This window comes from Telopea speciosissima, chromosome 5 (assembly GCF_018873765.1).
Source record: "Telopea speciosissima isolate NSW1024214 ecotype Mountain lineage chromosome 5, Tspe_v1, whole genome shotgun sequence".
Classification (NCBI taxonomy): Eukaryota; Viridiplantae; Streptophyta; class Magnoliopsida; order Proteales; family Proteaceae; genus Telopea; species Telopea speciosissima.
Genome location: NC_057920.1, coordinates 11,116,408 through 11,137,557, shown reverse-complemented (window position 1 = coordinate 11,137,557; position 21,150 = coordinate 11,116,408). Strand labels below are relative to the sequence as shown.

General features: G+C 38.8%; 4 protein-coding genes and 1 pseudogene across 4 annotated transcripts; 1 reads left to right on the top strand and 4 right to left on the bottom strand.

Annotated features, from left to right (window-relative positions):
• Positions 1–975: 975 nt before the first annotated feature.
• Positions 976–2,191, top strand: LOC122662356 (B3 domain-containing protein Os11g0197600-like). The gene is made up of 3 exons (XM_043857971.1): positions 976–1,213; positions 1,325–1,569; positions 1,655–2,191. The coding sequence occupies exons 2-3, from the start codon at positions 1,534–1,536 to the stop codon at positions 2,030–2,032; spliced, it is 414 nt and encodes a 137-aa protein (XP_043713906.1). The 5' UTR covers positions 976–1,213; positions 1,325–1,533; the 3' UTR covers positions 2,033–2,191.
• Positions 2,192–6,997: 4,806 nt separating this feature from the next.
• LOC122662771 lies at positions 6,998–10,961 on the bottom strand (annotated as a pseudogene).
• A 3,613-nt stretch (positions 10,962–14,574) lies between these two features.
• LOC122662770 lies at positions 14,575–15,177 on the bottom strand. Its single transcript, XM_043858488.1, has one exon. The coding sequence runs from the start codon at positions 15,175–15,177 to the stop codon at positions 14,575–14,577; it is 603 nt and encodes a 200-aa protein (XP_043714423.1).
• Positions 15,178–17,761: 2,584 nt separating this feature from the next.
• Positions 17,762–18,598, bottom strand: LOC122662769 (B3 domain-containing transcription factor VRN1-like). The gene is made up of 2 exons (XM_043858487.1): positions 18,350–18,598; positions 17,762–18,099 (listed from the first exon to the last, which is right to left on the bottom strand). Exons 1-2 carry the CDS (start codon positions 18,596–18,598, stop codon positions 17,794–17,796), a joined length of 555 nt encoding a protein of 184 aa, XP_043714422.1. The 3' UTR covers positions 17,762–17,793.
• LOC122662355 (B3 domain-containing transcription factor VRN1-like) lies at positions 18,524–20,430 on the bottom strand. Its single transcript, XM_043857970.1, has 2 exons — positions 20,240–20,430; positions 18,524–19,074 (listed from the first exon to the last, which is right to left on the bottom strand). The coding sequence occupies exons 1-2, from the start codon at positions 20,348–20,350 to the stop codon at positions 18,598–18,600; spliced, it is 588 nt and encodes a 195-aa protein (XP_043713905.1). The 5' UTR covers positions 20,351–20,430; the 3' UTR covers positions 18,524–18,597.
• Between the last annotated feature and the right edge of the window lie 720 nt (positions 20,431–21,150).

Below are 21,150 nucleotides of genomic sequence, written 5' to 3'. Positions count from 1 at the left end.
ACTGGCATTTACATTTCGATGTCTCCATTTTCGATCATGAAAGCTTCTGTGAAGCTGGGTACATTATGACCCATTTTCGATCACGCCCTCGTCTAGAAGCTCCACCGCTCTGAGTTTTACTTGCGCTGCTGCCCGGCCGAGGAGTTCTGAGGCAAGTCAGGGGAACCATCTCTTCAACCGTTCCAAAGATGCGAACTTCTAAGACAATTTTCTGCTCCTCTCGCCTCTGATCGACAAGCTAACAAACAAATGTCATCTTCCTCTATGCTGTTCTCTAGATCAAAATCAGCCCAACCCTTTGAAAACGTTCCACCAGCAGGGTTTTGTCTAGGTTTAAACATGACAATCTTTTTATGGCCTTCGTAGAAGAGGGTGCAATATTTGTTTTTTTGGAGGAAAATGCTTCAGAGCGAAGTCGTAAGGAATCGGCTACAAATACAACGATTTGGTAGATTATGGAATAAAGTTACAAAGATGCATAAACCAAAGAAGTAGAGCTAAGCTTTATAGTTACCAATTGAAATCCTCTATAAACATGGGACTTTCGCATGACGACCAAGAAGCTCCCATTCGAGGGAGCAGCAAAGACTTCGTCTGTCAGTTGTTGGATTTTTTTCTTTTCTTCTTCAGTTGCAGGTTGTCTACCAGATTTATGTTCACGAACACTTATACTTGAAGCCCGACGGTCGAATTTCACTTGGTTCATCTAATTCATCACCTGAAGAACAATCTTCACCTAATTCATCACTAAATGCCGAACCTTTCAATCGAACAATGGAGAAGCAAATCGGAATTACAAAACAGAAGACCATACATTGTATTACAAAACTACAGCAGGGGTAAGGCCGCGTACATTATGACCCTTTCTAGACCTCGCGGTGGCGGGAGCTTTGTGCATTGGATACACCGTTTTTTAAAGCTTCTGTGAGAAAGCTTGTTCGTTTTTTCGTCGAGGCTGCCACGTCACCTGGGACGATTATGAGGAAGTTTCACCTTCAGCCCCTCGTTCACCCAACCTATTTGGAGCACCCACATCATCGAAGAAGCATCGAAGCGACAGGGTGAAGCCACACCCAACGCTGCCGCTGCAACCATCTACTCAACATACTCCCTCTGAAGCTCCTGTTGCAAGGGTTGGGATACTGTCCGAGCACTAGAACCGTCACTGTGAAACAGAAATTTAGGAGTGAAGAGCACGAATCTTCTAGTTCTGGTACCAATTTCCTTTTGTTTATCTTCCCTTCTAATATATTTGTTTTTGTAATTCAGTTTGTGGTCTTCTGTTCTGAAATTCTAATTTGCTTCTCCATTGTTCGATTGGAAGGTTCGGCTTTTAGTGATGAATTAGGTGAGATTGTTCTTCAGGTGATGAATTAGAAGAATCAGGTGAAATTCCGCCATCGAACTTCAAGTTCAAGTGTTCGTGAACATAAATCTGGTAGACGGCCTACAACTGAAGAAGAAAAGAAAAAAATCCAACAATTGGCCGACGAAGCCTTTGCTACTTCCTCGAATGGGAGCTTCTTGGTCGTCATGCGAAAGTCCCATGTTTATAGAGGATTTCAGTTGGTAACTATAAAGCTGAGCTCTATTTCTTTGGTTTATGCATCTTTGTAACTTTATTCCCTAATCTACCAAATTGTTGTATTTGTAGACGATTCCTTACGACTTCGCTCTGAAGCATTTTCCTCCAAAGAAAAAATATTGCACTCTTTGCTGCGAAGACCATAAAAAGATTGTCATGTTTAAACCTAGACAAAACCCTGTTGGTGGAACGTTTTCGAAGGGTTGGGCTGATTTTGATCTCGAAAACAACATAGAGGAAGATGACATTTGTTTGTTCGAGCTTGTCGATCCAGTGCAGAAGCAGGAGAAGCAGGAAATTATCTTAAAAGTTTGCAGCTTTCGAGCGGTTGAAGAGATGGTTCCCCTAACTTGCCTCAGAGCTCCTCGGTCGGACAGCAGTGCAAGGAAAACTCTGAGAGGTGGAGCTTCTGGGCAAGGGCGTGGACGTAGCAAGAGTTCCTTGTAAGCTTCCTTTATCCATCATATATTCTCTGTTCTTGATGCTATATTCATGTAGAAGGCCCTTTTCGCTGAGGAAATCCAATATGGGGTTGTGAATATTATGGGTCCAAGCAGCATCAATTTTAACTTTTCACTAGGCAGAATTTCAATTTGGAACTACAGAGCCGATGAAGTACTCAATTTCTATGCTGAGAGATTGAGACTCAATTTTTGCAGGATTAGTTATGAGTTAGGTTGCAACTTGGGCTGTACAAACCTGAATGCTTTTGAGAGGCAAAATCCGCAGTGACCCAGTTTTGAAAGTTTCTCAAGGATAGGCTAGTGTTGAAGTCTCATATGACCTGTCCCAAATTGAAATTAAGCTCAAAATATGGCACAAAATGATATATATATTTTCAGACTTACTGATGTCTTTCTAGATGTATATATTACACTTAAAATATTTTTATGGTTGGGTGGAAGCATGGTTCAAGTAAGCGTAATCAAATGGAATCAGTCCCTGCCGATTCCAGTTCAGGCCGATTGGCCTGAACCCTAGAAATCAAGTACAAATTGATCAATTTGAATCTGCCCGAATCAGAATCGGAATTTCCTAATCCTGATCGGATTTGACTGGATTCCTCTTCCTATTTTGATCGGATTTAACCGATTCCTCAAACCATGGGTGGAAGAGTTAATTTTTAACATATACTAGTCATTGTAGCGTTACCTTTACATGGTTATATGGACATTGTAGGGGACATAATTTGCAGGTCACGAGTATGTTTGAGGGGTAGGTCGTAACATTGGTATATGCTAGGATCCATTGTCCCTGCCCTAGTTGCACTCACCTGGAAGCTGGTGTGCAATTGTATTCTTGGTACAGACATTCTCAGGACGACCTGTCTCAGGAAAACACAACCATTCTATTATTATACACTAATCTTTGGAAACAACATTTAGAATCATTTGAATGCTTGCAAAGAGTTTTCTTGTGTATTCCAAAATTTAATAGTTCTTTAATATGGTCTCCAGGGAAAATTTACCTTTTTGCAAAATGTATCCAACAAATAATTATTGGCACTCTAGGACATTTTTGACATGTACCAACTGTATTGTGATATGGTACTTGTTTTATGTATTTCTGTTGCGCATCTGGAGAATACTAATTATTTATGGCACCATCCTCGTGTTTTGCGTATCATGTAGTTGTTTCAACGTAGTTCTTTTGTATATGGGGTCTGGATGTTCTTGATCAGGTTACTAGCTTCCTTTTATATCTTCTTAATAGAAGTTTTTTGCAGAAATTGTTTGCTTTCCTCTTTCTTCTCAATGGTAGTTGTTAGAACTTGTAGAGAAGAAAGGAAATACAAGTTCAGAAACAAAGCTATAAACAAAGCATGCACAAAACCATTTTTTACCACATAGAACTGCACCATTTCTTGGCAACTACTGTGTTTGAGTTAGATCCTAAATGAATCTGTATGGAGTGTGGCTAATGTTGATGACATTTGCAAGATTCTTTGATCCATGTTAATACTCTCCACCCTTTTCTTCTGAGGCCTACACGGCACATACACACACACACAAACATAAAGATCTCTGTCTAGGCTTGACCAAGGTTGGTTGTTGCAATTGGGTTTGTGCTTCTACACTTTGGATTGGATTTCAGCTGGTCGCCATAAACTACAACTACACATTATATTAGATTCCAGTTCATGATGATATCTATATGTTCTCTGTGTTGTAATATATCTTTCTAATGTTGCTCTATGTTTGTCATTTTGGACTTTACCTCTGTTTTGATTTGAAGTAAGCTGATGAGTTACATATGCTATAACTAGACTGTTAACTGTAACAATTTTGTATTTTAGGTCGTGACCTCCTAAAGAGTGGCACTTCAATGGCTTTCCTTATACACCTTCAGTAACCTCTGCTTGGCTGGACTGCTTGTGGGATCAAACCTAATTAGCTGAGCATGAATGGGCTCCCTGGTTCTTCCCAACTTTTAGAGGTTTAGTTCCTGCTTTTGAGTACTTTGATATCACCAAGAACAGGGTTGTTTTTTCGATTGATGCTTACTTTCTTACTATATATTGGAATTGGACCTGCATTGGCTGTGTTAGTGAATCTGATTTCATGAGATGGTTACCATAGCTTGATTTCATCACAGTGCCACACACACTCTTTGCATATTTACAATTTCAGACATGAATAGAAGGTATGTCTTTGGTCGATGGCAGTTCCTTGGGTTGTGCAAGTATATTTAGAATCCAACGCTTCATTGAGAGATGCTATGGACTGTGTTTTTGGATTGCCTTATATTGGTCCATGCTCAGGGATTTAAAAGTTCTGTAGAATCGAAGAGAAGTGGAATTCAAAACTAAAATGGAAACTTTTGGAATCATTACTTAATATGATTTGGTTATTAAATTAAAGGGAGAAAGAAACCCACTTGGTCAAGCAGCGCATGCTGTCGCTGCACCCTGACACAGGGGTGCCTGAAATGACCGCTGCACCCCTGGAAGTCTGGAACCCCATGACCAGGGGTGTGGTGGTCATTTTGAGTGCTCGTGTCAGGGTGCAGGGGTGGCATGTCTGGTGCCACCGGGTGACGGGTGACGTTCTCTTTCCCTAAATTAAACTACATTTTACAATCACGGCTGTTTTGGGAATGGGAATGAACGACAATGCATCAAATAGGGGGTTGCTCATTTCGATCCCAAACCACCACAACCATCAACCACCCCCCCCCCTCGTCTTTTTTTCCATATTTCCTATCCGATGACTGCGTAGAAACTTTTGCATTAACATAAGGGAAGCAATTTTCTGTTCGGGAGTGTGGCGGACACCAACACTCTCATGAGTCTATCTCTCTCCTCCTTAAAACAAGGTGGCAGGGGGTGTCTTTTCACATGGGGAGGAGAGAGATAGACTCATGGAAGTGCTAGCATAGGTCACACTCCCGGACAGAGATCTTTTTTCCTTAACATAATTAATAATAGTTTGAGGTAGCTAGGAAAAAGACCGCCTCACCCCTGCCCGGGCTGCACCTGTAGCGCCAGACACAGTGAGGCATGAAAAGATTGCCTCACTCCTGCCCGAGCAAGGGTGAGACAGTCTTTTCATGCCTCACTGTGTCTAGCACTGCACATGCAGCCTGGGCAGGGTGTTGGACAGGATCCTTTTGGAGGAAAAAGAAGGCTACTTAGTGGCAGCTCTTACACCCAACCAAATGGGAGGCAAAATGACCACCCCGTGGCCCTGACACCCATATTGGATGCTTTGGCGTGTGATCCCATTGGTTCCTATATAGGGACCAACGGGACCAAGTAGCGTTCTCTCTCCACAATCATAATTTTGTCAAAAAAAATTATTTTTAAAAACTTATTTTACTTTCCCTTAACTTTTAACTTCTTTTTTTTTTTTTTGTTGTTGGAATTGGGAGCTTTATATATATTTTTTGTATAAAGGGGGGATCGAATCGGGGAGGGGATAAGGTACCAGCTAGGAGACTCGAACTCGAGACCTCTTGGTGAGCATGGGCATGAAACGCACCTACTTATTTTACTTTCCCTTAGCTTTTACTTGCAACAATGACGGAGACCATGGACCTTCTTTTTCTGCCATGTGGTGGCTTACTTGGCAGCAAAAGTTCCGCCTTCGGCTCCTATCATCAGATCCCCTCTCCAATGTGCATCTGACGGATGGGTAGCGCACTAGGATGCAAGCCAGGTGTGCCAACCGTAGGATGCGCACCAGAGAGGATGTGCACAGAAAGATTAAAAAGTAAAAGACCACAAGGAGAGGTCGAACATGGTAATGAGGGAGGGATACACCAAAGCTCAATTGAGGGTAATGGGAAAGGGGGAACCAGTGACAGATCTCTAAACATTACAAGATCCAATTAAATGGTTCACAGAAAGGATTTGTAAAAAACAAAAAGATCGAGTTGGAAGACCTTTAGTGGTATTTACCCTCATATTTTAAGTCATTTATTTCTTTTCAACCATAGTTTTATTTTTAATTCAAGATTCCTTAGGCTTTAATTTGCCACTTAGCAAGCTCTACTTGGATTGAATCTTTGGTTATGAATCAGGGACATTGGAATCTACCTACCTCTACACAAAATTTCAATTCAATTAATTCCATTTGATGTGCCAAGTGGATATTTGGCTAAACAGAAAGGGTATCCTAAGTGGGCAGTCTAGGAGAAACCTTCAATATTGATAAACTGGCATTTCTATAAATAAAAGCATTCCATCAACTCTTATGTCATTCATCCATATTTTAGGTTGCTGTTGAGAAAAAAATGCATTCAAATTTCAAAGTAAGCACTCCTATTTATTATGTCCACCATAGACATGAATAGACTGACTTTTCTTCTATTATACTCAATACTAAGAGTATTAGTAATAACCTTACTAAAATGGAGGGTTATTTTTCTAAACCCAGATCCAGTACAGAATTTAAAATGACAGTCACTATCACTTAAAAGAAAGTTTGCTCTAAAATATGACACATACAAATATCCCCATTGAAGCATCTTCTAAGAAATGCTAAAGCCAGTCAACAATCAATCAATTATCCTTCTAACAGACTCTGTAGATGTAATAAAGCTGTAACTCTCTCAATTCTCAAGGTCTAAAACCTGGATAATACAACTAAATTATATCCTATATGGAAGATAATTAAAGGGGAGAAAAGTTGGGAATTGATCAAAGCTAGCTCAGAAACAAGTCATGTTCAGTAGATATTGTAAGTGCCCATAGAAAATTACTGTCACTAGATGGTTCATATTGTAGCTTTCGCATTTGACATACATTAAAGGTAAAAAGAGTTATCACAATTTTCAGTGAAATTGTGGAATCATATCATTAGAAAAAATGGCACATCCCCTCCAGGAAAATCTTTAGCCTCGATCTACTTAGATCCGACATTGGCATATATCATCCTTCAGCTGCATAAAAAAATACCCATATTTGTAGTTACTACATCCACATTGTATTTGTTGAAGCAATAAGGGTGTGATTTGCAACTGTGTATTATCTCAATGCATCATTAATTTATGATTCATTCTATTTTTTATGTTTTGTCTTTTTAATTATTTCTAAATTTCTAAATTTACTATTTTCAGTTACAGTCTAATGCAACCACTGACTTACCTAACTTTTTTGTGCTTTCACATATTCAGTGAGTCGGTATATGAACACTTTCAACTCAATAGGGCTCTTCTTAACTCGCTCGAAGATGCAAATATCACCTTCTTCCAAATTATTCTCCTATGCAAACCCTTTCCACCCCTTTGTTATCTTGGTGCCGCTTCCAGGTGAAGGGCAGCAGTACACATGCCACCTTCTTCCATCTGGAACCTGGAGTGTGACTCCCTCATAGGTCCCTGTCACAAATGTCCTGGCAAAGCTTCTCGGCACATTCTGCAGAATTCATAGAAATTGATTGGTTGAACTTTGTTAGATTTAAGAATACAACAGAAACAAAGTTGAACAAAGGTTTAGGTATGAATCCTTTATGCTCCTGCTTCTGCAAGGAAATGTGTGTGGTCTACCCACAAAGACGATATTTGGTTTCCTTCACTAGTCCAATATAAAAGTGGAAAGCAGTAGAATATATGATGAGTGATGATTACAAGGTACCCAAACTTTGAACGAGTTTAAGTTTGGAGCTCACCAACATAAAACGACGAGACACATAAGATGGTTGCATTTTCACCGTGCAGAAAGGGTTTGTAGACTTGAAAGCTATGGCCGCTTGAAGCTCTAGTTCTCTTTCCTGGGCGATAATAGGCCTTCTTGACACTGAATCCATTGCATGTACATACCTTTGAGCAGAAGGCATGTTCTTATTCTCTTCTTGCTTCAGTCTCAAACCAAATTTTTCTGCATTTTTGTACACCAAATTATGTGAAATAGTCTGCACCTCATCAAACTGCATTATATAGGCATTAAGTTTGTAATACATGGAGATGATGGATTACCTCTACTTTTAGTCATTCTTTTCTCTTGTGGTTCATAACTCATCACCTTTCTTGAAACAGCAGTAGTTTTGCTTGGCCTTGGAGGAACATCAAAGATTTCTTCACAAGACTGCTCTTCGATTTCCTCAATTTGGCATCCACCCTTGGGATTGTTTTCTTCATAATCCATAATATCACATGGATATTCTATCTCGCAAGCATTTGTATCAAATATACAAACATAAAAATTTGAATTCCCATCATATCTGAAAACTAAAAAGTGATTCTCAAGTATAGAATAGTAGTCTACAAATTCCTGCCAGCCTTTATCAAACCAAACCTCCACATTGGATTTACTTAATCCTATAGACCATATTTTCCCACTGGGAACCTGGAGAACTGCAATGTCAGAAAGTTCGTCTCTGAATTCCCTGACAAACTTTCCAGGAATCCTCTGAGAAAGGGAAGGAGGGAAAAATAAAGTAAGTTTAATATAAATTATACAAGGAAAAAGAATTATTTTCCTCTAATGCCAGGCAGTTCTAAATAGATATCTACTGATGCTAGCACTGTAATAAAGGTCTTCAATGCTTTCTAAAAGGAGTAATACAATTCTCTGTAAAAATTTCAATAGCTGAATGTGCCACCAAAACAACTTGCATCAGTGGTCTGGATGAATAAATGAGAGTTACTTTCTGGAAAATGATTGGGATAACACCTAGGAAGTTGCATCGATATCAAAACAAATAATAAAGATGCTAAAGCATGATTTAAGCAGTTTTCAGTGATTAAAGTTGGAAAGGAGAAAGCGCTTTTTCTAATTTTGACACATTGAAATTGTTATAGAATAATAAGTTGATAACTAGCAACTCAACAGGTAACTAGTATAATTTCTGGTAATTGAGAATTTTTTTAAACTTATTATCCTAATTATTATTATTATTGTTATATTTTTTTGGGAGGAGGGTGACAAGAAATTAGCATAAAAATAAAAGATGAAAATTTATGGTCTGAAATATCTAAATGAGACTAAATCAAAGAGATCTCTAATTTACCGCTGAAAAAGTATATTGTAATTTGCTCACGAAATCAAATCAAATCAGTTAAACAAAATTTTGGAAGAAATTTGGGTACCTCTTTTAAATTTCTTACAGGACATAGATGAGATGTTTCTTTCTTTTTTTTTGGTTGGGGAGGGGGGGGGGGTGGAGTGTGGGGGAAAGAGGGAGAGGGGAAGTGCAAGAGCAACAAGAAGGGATAAATGAAAAGAAAACTTGAGTATGCCTTTACTGAGGAAGAAGCTATCTGGGGTGATGGGCACTGCCTCTGAGTTATATCGACAAAGTTGAGAAGGGATAGACATTTTAATCCAACCAAGATCAGCAACCACATATCATCCGCATTCCAACCATATCTCTATTATACGGCGGCCTGTTTTAACAGATCTACAAGATGCTAGTGAATAGAGATAATAACATGAAGAAGCTAATAGATACACCATATCTTTAGTGCCTGCTCTTGTCTGTGTAGCATTAAAATATAAAAAGCCCACTTTCCTCACTGGCTTTATCTTTTCAGATCTTAAATACTAGAATAAAGAAAAGAATTCCATTCCAGTGACAATTTATTTCCTTGAGGAATATGGTATATATTCTGATGAAAAGGTTTCTTTTACATTTTGATTCTTACTCATGAGATCCAACAAAGAGGGTCAGACCCTATTGTTTTTCTATTACTCTTAAAAATTTATCCAGTCCATAACAGATAAAAATTTATATTTTTCCTGTGCTGCTCCATGCAAATATCTGCAAAATTGAATGTCTATCTTCTTCACCTTTTGTAACTAATCAATCTACTCTGTAAAACTTTGTTTATCTCAACTCAGCTCTAAGCCCATATTTAGTTTGTGTTAATCATATATGACCTGACTAGAGATAATAAAATCAGATCCCTTGGTGTTTTTTTTTTTTGCTGATTATATTGCTTTAGTGATTGAAAACAAACAAGGACAAATGCGAAGTTAGAATTATGGAGATTAACACTGTAATTAAAAGTTTTTAGGATAAGTAAATTAAAAAAAAGAAAAGAAAGGGTATAACTTTAATAACAATAGAACTGAAAATAGGATGATGAAAATTGATGATAGGGAGATAGCATAGAGTGAAAATTTTAGATACCTAGGATTCAATCATAAATAAAGAAAGAGAAACAGAGCATAATATTACACAAAAAAAAACTAAAATACGATGAATGAAGTGTAGGGGTGCATCCGGAGTGTTGTATGATCAACGTGTTTCATTAAAACCCAATGAAAAATTTCATAGCGACCAGTAATGCTGCAAGAAGTTTAAATGTTGGGTAGTAAGGAAAGAGAAATAAACTTAGTTTAGCTAAAATGAGGATGTTGAGATAAATTAGTGATACACAGGGAAAATAAAATAAGGAATGAACAAATTAAAGATAATTTAGAAAAATATTGTTTAAGGTGACATGAACATGTTCACCAAGGTCTTTGAATGCTTCAGTTTGAACTTCGAAGGGGTGAATTGGTTCAGATTGAAGGAGTTGAAAGAGATAGTGATGTGCATAAAATGACTCTACGAGAAGTGATTTTGATCTCCACCTCAATCAATTTTTCGCATGCAAGAACGCTTCAGCCAACATTACTTTCAAAATTAGAAGTGAACTCAGAGCAAGGATTCTTCCATCCCCTACTCTGAATGGACCGGAACTTCATGATTCATTATGAACTAAAAGATCAACACAAGCATAAACAGCTGAACTTCTATAATATCCAGCATTTTTTTTTCTAAAGTGTCATAATCATATATCAGAAATATAAAACCAGAGTATATAAGACAGAGCAAGAGAGAGAAAGAGAGATTACTAGCCGTCGATATCGAATATTGGCCTGGAGACTGATCTTGAAGAAATGACATTTTCCCGCCGGGAGACTAAGACGATTTCTCTGGTTAAACATTGAATCGATCACCAAGGAAGGTTTATGTGACAGACACTTTTGATTGCGCTAGGGCTCGACTGAAACTGGAGACTGCAGGTTCCACATTCCACGCCGAATGAATCTAAGAAGAAGATGAAACGAAAAGAGAAACTTGTGGCTGCCCCTTTTTGGATTGGAATGCGAACCATCCATCGTTTCATTACTCCTTCAAACTTCTTCGGATTCCCGAGGTCCTCAGATTGCTCAATCTGCTGGTGACTCTTGGGCTGCCACCAAAATTACTTTTTCCCTCTCTCGATAATTTTCTTTACTCCTTCAAAGTTCTGAAGCTAAAGTGTACAATTCCATGGAAATTTATCCTCTCAATTGCGGATTAAAATTCTCTGCAAATCTTCTCCCAAATCCTTCATCTTGCTGTTGCATAGGATAAAAATTCATCTTGCGGCGCCTTGCAGTTGGCGTCTGAGAGCATTCTTCATCCAAAGAGTTCGATTGACCCAGTTTTTGTTTTTTTTTTTTTTTTCTTGAGTTCGGCACTGTTGGATGTCGCATCTTCCACGTGTTGAGCTCTCAGACCCGAATTGTAAAATACCGCAAGATTAAGGCATTATAGAGGATTTTTCCCTCAAGTACAGTGCATTGCCCAATGCACCCCACTTGGGAAGCCAACCGACCTGGGATCAGCTCCCATGGCTAATATAGAATAGTAACAATCCATCACAGCTTCCAAACTGACGTCCACGATAGCCTACTACAAATCAAGTAAGCCTTTCTCAGCGGCTCTCCTCTGCACCAGTGTTTCTATATGGTGGTAGGTAATCGTTTCCTAGTGACTTCACTCTAGCACCAGGTCCATGGTTTCAGTGCACGGTAATGGAACAGTTATCGATTAACTCATAAACTGATATGGAATCGGCAAGGATCGGCCGTATCAAATTTTACCCCTAATTTTCCTTTAAAAATAGGGTTTTTTTTTAATTATTTATTTATCGATTTAGTCCTTGTTTGTACCATGTCACTGATACGGTATTGAGATTGGCAAGGTGCAAAATTGAAACGAATATGCGCAATCCGATACCGATACTTAGAACCATGACCAGGTCGCCCTCATGCTAGGGTTGGGACTAAAGATGTCAATTTAGGACAGAAACTGGGATCCGTGCCGCTAAAACTCGGTACCCGACCATCCCATTAGTAAATGGAACAGTACTGGTATTTGATTTTGGTACCGAATGATAAATGGGATGGGACGGTTCTAGGATGGGATTCCCAACGGCACCAGTACCGAAATACCAATTAGGTACCGGATGGTACCGAAACTACTAGTATCGTTTAAAAAGAAAGAGTATATAAGATCTTTTTTTTTTAAAACAAAATAAAAGGTATAAGAATTATGACTCATTAGAGTTTCACTAATTGCCTTTTGAATACGAAGAGGAACAACAAGCCAACAGCCGTAACTTGAAGTCTCTCCTCACAGAACCTGCAACAATGCTACTCCCTCCTCCCTCGACCATCTACATCTACCAGGTTCTTCCTTTTTGCACTTCATATTTCGTACGATACTACCATGTGACATGTGTGATAAATAGAGTTTTGTTTGGAAAAATCAAAGAGGAAACACAACGGGATTCTTCCATTTTGTAGAACTTCTCTAGATTTAAAAAAATAAGAAACTTATTACATGTGATCTTAGGGAGTTTGAAGAAATAAAACTATGATTTCATAATTTAAGTTGCTTTATAAAAATCAGTAGACAACTTAGATTTCATGATAGTGAAAAATTCTACAACACTAATAAACCCGCCTTGTTAGAAACAATTAAACTTCTTTTCACTTTTTCTATAGTGCCTAGAACCGTTTAAGCACTGGTACCGTCCCGTCCCGCTAGTAATCAGGACTGGGATCTAGGTCTGGTGCCATTAACTAAATGGGACGGTACTGGGATTGGCACTTTTGGTACCGGTACCGGTACTGTCCCATCCCAAATACCGGGAACTATCCCAATTGACACCCTTAGTTGGGACTGAGGATCGGCTACTTTGATACCACACTGATACGTATCAATTACGTATCTTGGAACAAGAGAGATGGAGAGAAGGAAAATTTGGTTGGGTAGCGGTGACCTCCTCATACAAAAGATTGGGATTGACTTTGGGTTCAACATTTGATCCCCCAAGGAGATGTCTTTCCATTAAAATAACAACCCTAAAACAATACTACTGCGGGTAACCTATCCACTATGGTTAACCACCCTACTATTTTGGATAACTACTAGAACTACCCACTACAACACCCCTCAATTATAGTAATTGCCCCACACTACAACAACACCCACACACTAATCTATCACGTAACATTCCTTCCTGGCTTCCTCCTTAAAATTCGGGCTTGTCCTCAATATCCAAATTTGTAGATTGCTTCTTGATATCTTCGAGCTCTTCCCACCTTGCTACTATAGGAGATAAGCCACTCCATGAATAAGGATTTCTTTCTTTCATTCAGCTATCAAGGATTGCTTGAGGATGTTCATGAAATCCTAATCTTGTAACAAAGATAGATAAGGTGCAGTGACCATGGACGCCATCCCCTAACTTTTTCTTTAAAAGTAAAACATGGAAGATTGGGTATGACACCAAGGGACGGCATAGTACTGGTCAGTCTGGAAGATTGTTGAGAGGTCCTACAAAAAAAGGACATAGTACCAAAGAGTTTAAGAAATTGTCGAGGGAGTGCAAACTTTAGTCCCACATCTCAAGTACCCCACCTTAGCATGAGGCCTTTTGAAACCATGAAGCCCATGGGTCAAAACGGACACTATCATGCTAGTGGTGTGTGTGTGGAGCGTTACACTAGGAAGTCTTGACCTCGTCTAGTACCTGATGCTTTAATACCACTTGATAAGTACCGGTTGCATATTTTAGAATAAGAGAGATGGGATAGAAAGGAAATTTTACCGTATAAAGGCGACCTCCTCATACAAAAGATTATGTTTTGATTTTTGGGTTCAACAACTTGATCCCCATGGAGATGTCTTTCCATTACATAACAATCCTAAAAACAACACAATTGCAAGTAACTAGCGAATGGATCATCTGCACGTACCAACAGGTGAACGTACATCTCAAAGCCAATCACATTTTAATTTTCTTTCCATAAAAACCTCTCCTCCCCTTGTAAATGGCAAAAATATAACAGGTGATTGGCTCTCACATGTATGTTCACCTGTTGGTACATGCAAAGGAACCGAACTCGAGTAACTATCCACCATGGTTAACCACCCCTACCATTTAGGATAACTAGTAGAACAACCCACTACAACACCCTCTCAATTATAGTAACCGCCCCAGACTACAACAATACTCACATACCTAATAAAATTTAGGGCAAATTTCACGGACAATCCCTATAACTATTGGAAATGATAAGTGCACCCTAAATTTTATCAAAATAACACAAATTACCCTTATTTTATATTTTTACTTCAACTTAGTCCACTCTGTTAGGTCTGTGAAGTTAAGTGGTTGTTAACTCTTTTATAATGACAAAATTACCCTTACCATAGGGTGAACTTTCTATTATACCCTTAAGGTTAAATCCCCAATATCCCAAATACAAACCAGAGAGGAACTTAGAAAGAGGGTTTGGGCGATTGGAAGATACCCAGTTGATTATCAGTGAGATGAAGCAGAGGCATTTGCAACTGAACACTCTCAGGGTGTATAGCAGGAAGGATCTTTCCCTTGAACTCAGCCTTCAACTGCTGAAACTGAGTTTCTCCAATCTGCCTCTCAATCCTCTTCGGCAAAAGCACGAAATGATTCCGTCCTGCATAAGGAATTGTCTCCAAACTCCCAAAGTAAACAGTAATCAACACACCTGAACCGACAAGAACAACAACGAGCACGATCCGTGGTTTTTGGAACCATCGGTTAGGGCCTCTGGGTCTGAAATGCTGAACTCGATACCGATCTACATAGTAGAATCTCTTCCCATAGCCAAGAAAGGGAAGGTGATGACTCTGTTTCCCTCCAATTTGAAGATTTGTTCTCCAGGAAATCAAGGATGAACCAGAAAGGCCAAAAGTCCTAGCGTTCCCAGTTCCAGAAATCGAAGAATGAGGCTGGCGCTTGAATCCCTGGCTTGCCTCTCCAATCGGAGCTCGGGTTATGATCCTCGAAGCGAAGCCCCGAAAGGCATCAACAGCAAGCTTAGCTTTCCTGTAAGAACCCATGATCTTAAAACAGTATGCCTCAACTGTAACCAACTTCCATCAATTCATACTATTTCTATTCAGAAGAGAGAAGAAGAGCCGAGACCAAAAAAAAATCGAAAAAGAAAGAATTTGGTGGTGGGGGAGGGAGGGGGGAACCAGAAGGGGGGAGAAGATGAACCAAATAGGACACATCTTCACCTGCAACCAGTGGAGCAAGCTTAAAAGAAAAGGAGACCATCACCTGCTCCGGCTACGGCGACTTAGCTGTTGCAGTGAGGAGAGGAGCGAAAATAGTTGGTAATGGCTTTCTATACGACGACGCCCACAGCTTGCCTAAGCCGTTGCAGTGCTTCAGAAGAGACTCTTCTTCCATCACCAGCTTTCAGGGCACTAAAATCAGTGGCGGCGGTACCGGAAAGAAAGGTGGTGGTGGTGGTGGTGAGATAACCTGTGGAAGTAAAATCAGTGGCGGTCGGAGAGACAGTGGTGGTGATGAGGAAGTTCGATTTGGGAAGATGATGGAATCTTAGTCATTTGTATTTAAATTATTAAGAGGGTAAAATCGACATTTTAATTTTGGAGGTAACCTTGCTTAACGTCAGGAGGAAAATTGATATTTTAATAAAATTTAGGGTGTATTTACCATTTCGAATAGTTATAGGGGGTGTCTGTGAAATTTGCCCGAAAATTTAACATATTGACATGGGCAAATTAGCCACATCCAACCCTCCAAGTGACATCAATGAACTGCTCATTTACAATTGTTTGGTTGGTGGGGAAACTTAGTGAATGCGTTAATGGCATAATTTCCTGAACTGTAGTTAAATTCAAAAATTTTATTACCTTGGCCTTTGTTGCACTCACTCTCTGGTTTACTTAGAGATGGAGAAGGAAAGTGAAATTTTTGAAAGACTCCCCTTTAGTTGCAACTTGCAAGGAATAGTAAAGGTCGAGGAAGCATGTCTCTTCTTTTGTTTCGATTAACTAACTACTTAACAAAGTCAAATATACACCCTCCTTTGTAGTGGCATTTACCATCGTATTTTCAGTAATTCATTTCTTTTTAATCGTAGTTTTAATTTTGGACTACATTTTCTTCCACACATGGGGAATGAGATCCCATTCACAGCGGGGATAGGAAAGAACATCACGAGGGCTTTTTGGGAAAAATACTAAAACCCTATTAGGGTCTGCGAACCCTTGGATGGTGGGTGAACCATCCTCTAAAGGAGGAGGAAAACTGTCCTTTATTTTTTTGAGAAAAAAGAATGCTACCTGTGAGTGGCTTATGCGACTAGAGACATGAGCATGACAGAGTAGCACCTTTTCCCCCAAACCCCCTATGAAATCAAAAATCGGATCTGTGATTATGCCCGTACGTGCGCTCTCATTCACCCTCGTGCTGTTGCAGGCACTACAAGACCACACAACAAACTCTTACCCATATTTTTTATACTAGATTCTCTAAGCTTTTTTTGCCATTGCAATCTCTGTTTGGATGAATCTTTGTTTGAATCAAGGACCTTGCAATCTATCTACACAAATTTCAGTTCCAATTGATATGCAACATGGTTATTTGGGCAAAGAGAAAGCTGACATTTTCATAAACTGTCATTTCTAATCATAAAAGCCTCCCATCAACTCTAATGTCATTCCTCCATATTTTAGGTTGCAGTTGAAAAAAAATGCATGTGTGCACCCCCATTTATTATGTCCACCATATACATGAATAGACTGACTTCTCTTCTATTGTACTCTATAGAATGGAGGGTTCTTTGTTTCCCCCTACAAAATATTATCCAAATAACTTTAACCCAGATCCAGTTCAGGATTTAAATAGAATGCTACTATCACTAAAGAAAGTTTGCTCTACATTATGCCATATACAAATATCCCCATTGAAGCATCTTCTAAGAAATGCTCACACCTATCAAGAGGGAGGAAGCATTCAAGAACCACTGTGATGACCACCATATCCATTGATGACTGATAGCAATAACCCATTTGTTAGACCAACAATTAATCAATTATCCTTTTAACAGACTCTGTATATATAATATCTGTAACTTTCTCAATTCTCATGGTCATCACACCCTAAATCTTATTTGTTACCCTGTCACTGTGGACCTAATGGTCTAAAAACTAGAAAATAGAATTCAATCAATATCAGATATGGAAGATGATTAAAGGGAGAAAAAGTTGGGTATTGATCAAATCTAGCTCAGAGCCAAGTCTTTTGTTTAGTAGATATTGTAAGTGCCCATAGGAATTGAAATTACTATCACTACATGGTTCATATGGTAGCTTCTCGTCTGAAATACATTAAGGATAAAAAGTTACCACAATTTTCAGTGAGATTGTGGAATCATATCATTGGCAAAAATGATGCATCCTTCCACAAAAATCTTTAGCCTCGATCTAATTTGCAACCAGATCCAACATTGACATTTATATTGTTCTTCAGTCTTCAGCTGCATAAGAAAAAATACCCATATCTGTAGTTACTGCATCCACATTGTATTTGTTGAAGAAACAAGGATGTGATTTACAACTGTGTATTATCTCTATACATCATTAATTATAATTTATTCAATTTTGTATAAGTAGTTGTCTTTTTAATTATTTCTAAATTTACTATTTATAGTTACAGTCAAATGCAACCACAGACTTACCTAATTTCTTTGTGCGGCCACGTTCAGTGAGTCGGTATATGAACACTTTCAACTCAATAGGGCTCTTCTTAACTAGCTCAAAGATGCAAGTATCACCTTCTTCTAAATTATTCTCCTGTACAAACACTTTCCACCCCTTTGTTACCTTGGTGGCGCCTCCAGATGAAGGGCAGCAGCACACATGCCACCTTCTTCCATCTGGAACCTGGAGTGTGACTTCCTCATAGGTCCCTGTCACAAATGTCCTGGCAAAGCTTCTCGGCACATTCTGCAGAAATCATAGAAATTGAATGTTTGAACTTTGTTAGATTACGAATACAACAGAAACAAGTTGAAAAAAGGTTTAGGGATGAATCTTTAAGCCCCTGCTTCTGCAAGGAAATGTATGTGTTCTACCCACAAAGATGATATTTGGTTTGCTTCACTAGTCCAATATAAAAGTGGAAAGCAGTATAATATATGATGAATGACGACTATCCCATTCTCAAACTTCGATCTAGTTTAAGTTTGAAGCTCACCAAACTAAAAACACGAGACACATAAGATGGCTGCATTTTCACAGTGCAGAAAGGGTTTGTAGACTTGAAAGTGGTGGCTGCTTGAAGCTGACATTCACTTTCCCGGGCCATAATAGAATCCTTTGCAAGCACACACCTTTGAGCAGCAGGCATGTTCTCATTCTCTTCTTGTTGCAGCCTCAAACTACTTCTTTCTGCGTATTTGTAGCCCAAATTATGTGAAATAGTTTGCAACTCATCAAACTGCATTATATGGGCCAAGAGTATGTAATACATGGAGATGATGGATTACCTCTACTTTTCAAAATCTGTTGCTCTTCTAGTTCATCACTCATCATCTTTCTTGAAGCAGCAGTAGTGTGGCTTCGCCTTGGAGGAACATCAAAGATTTCTTTACAGGACTGCTCTTCGATTTCCTCAATTTTACATCCACCATTAGGATTGTTTTCTTCAAAATCCATAGTATCACATGGATATTCTATCTCGCAAGTCGTTGTATCAAATATAGAAACATAGAACTTTGAATTCCCATCGTATCTGAAAACTAAAAAGTAATTCTCGAGTATAGAATAATATTCTACAAATTCCTGCCAGCCTGTATCAAACCAAACCATCTCATTGCATTTCCTTAATCCTATAGACCAGATTTTACCACTGGGAACCTGGAGAACTGCAATGTTGGAAAGTTCGTCTCTGAATTCCCTGATAAACTTTACAGGAATCCTCTGAGAGAGAGGGGGGGAGGAGGAGGAAATCAAGTAAGTTTCATATGATTTATAAAAGGAAAAAGGATTATCTTCTCTAATCTTAGACAATTCTAAATAGATATCTACTGATGCTGGCACTGTAATAAAGGTCTTCAATGCTTTCTAGCAGGAGTACTTCAATTTTCTGTAAACATGGCAGTAGCTAAATGTCCCACCATAACAACTTGCATCAGTGGTCTGGATGAATAAATAAGAGTTACTTCATGGAAATGGTTGGGACAACACCTAGTGAGTTGCAGCTATATCCAAACAAATAATAAAGATCATAAAGCATGATTTTAGGCACTTTTCAGTGATTAATGTTGGGAGGGAGAAAACAATTTTTCTAATCTTGACACATTGAAATTGATATAGAATAATAAGGTGATATCTACCAACTCAACAGATCACTATATCAATTTATGGTAATTGATTTTTTTTTTTCAACTTATCATCCTAATTGTTTAGTTGAAACCTCGAAAACAGCCTATCCTGCGAAGCAGGGGGGTAAGGCTGCATACGTTTGCTCCTCCCAGACCCTGCAGTAGCAGGAGCCTCGTGCACTGGGTTGCTCTGTATTATCCTAATTGTTATTATATTGATTTTTTTAGGGGGGAGGGGGGGGGGGAGAGGTGACAAGAAATAATCATCAAAATAAAAGAAAATTTATGGACTGAAATATATAAATGAGACTAAATCAAAGAGAACTCTTATTTACCCCTGAAAAAATATATTGTAATTGCTCTTGAAATCAAATCAAATCACTTACATGATTACATAAATTTGGCAAAAATAAAAAATTTGGATACCTATTTTAAATTTCTTACAATACTGGATCGACAAAACTTAGAATGCAATGGCATTGGTGGAGGAGTTCTTCAAAGGTTGATCTCCACCTCAATCAATTTTTTGCACGCAAGAACGCTTCAGCCAGCATTACTTTCAAAATTAGTAGTGAACTCAGAGCAAGAATTCTTCCATCCCCTTCTCTGAATGGATCAGAACTTCATGATTCATTGTGAACTAACAGATCAACACTAGTATAAACAGTAGAATTTCTACAATGTACAACATATTTCTAAAGTATCATCATAAATATCAGAAATAAAAACCAGAGTACATAAGAGAAAGAGAGAGAGATTACTAGCCGTTGATATCGAATATTGGCATGGAGAATGATCTTGAAGAAACAAAATGTTTCCGCCGGGAGTTTCAGGCTATTAGGGATTTCTCTGTTTCTCCGGCAACGGCGCATTGCATCGACCACCAAGGAATGTTAAAGTGAATGACACTTTTGATTGTGCTAGGGTGGGCTCGACTGAAACTGGAGATTGCAAGTTCGTTCAACATTACTTGCCGAATCAAGCTAAGAAGAATTGAAGAAGACGAAAAACGAAAAGAGAAACTTGCCTTCTTTTTGAATTGGATTGCGAACTGTTCTTTCAGTACTCCTTCATACTTCTTTGGAATCCCGAGGTCCTCAAGTTGCTCAGTTGGCTGGTTAGTGTTGTGATTTGACTCTTGTCTGGTCAAATCAAGCAAGAATAAACAGATCCCAACTGAGTAACTTTAGAACACAGCCGTTGGATTGGAAATGAATCGTGACTGTCAGAATTCGGAAGAGTGAGTATTCGAGTTTTACTGTATTAGTGGATAAGAGTTTCATGTATTTTTGAAAGCTTACGGGAAGTTAATATCGTTGGTGTTCGCACACGGGAGATTCTCCCGAATTTTTATCTCCTATAATTCTGACACCCTCCAATTCTCCTACAATCCCTCACATGGGAGTTGAAATAACCCATTGCCTGGACACATTTCAACTCCCATGTGAGGGATCGTAGGGGAATTGGAGGGTGTCAGAATTGTAGGTGATAATGATCCAGATTCTCCCATCACTCCAAATAATTGATTCAGGGGTGTAGGGGTTTATGTCGAATCTAATTGCATTTAATACATATCATGCACATGCATAGCCGTATAATAAAATTGTTGCCAAAAAAATATAGAAAACCATTTGTTAACACCATGGTTCTAAGTATAGGTATTGGATCGCAC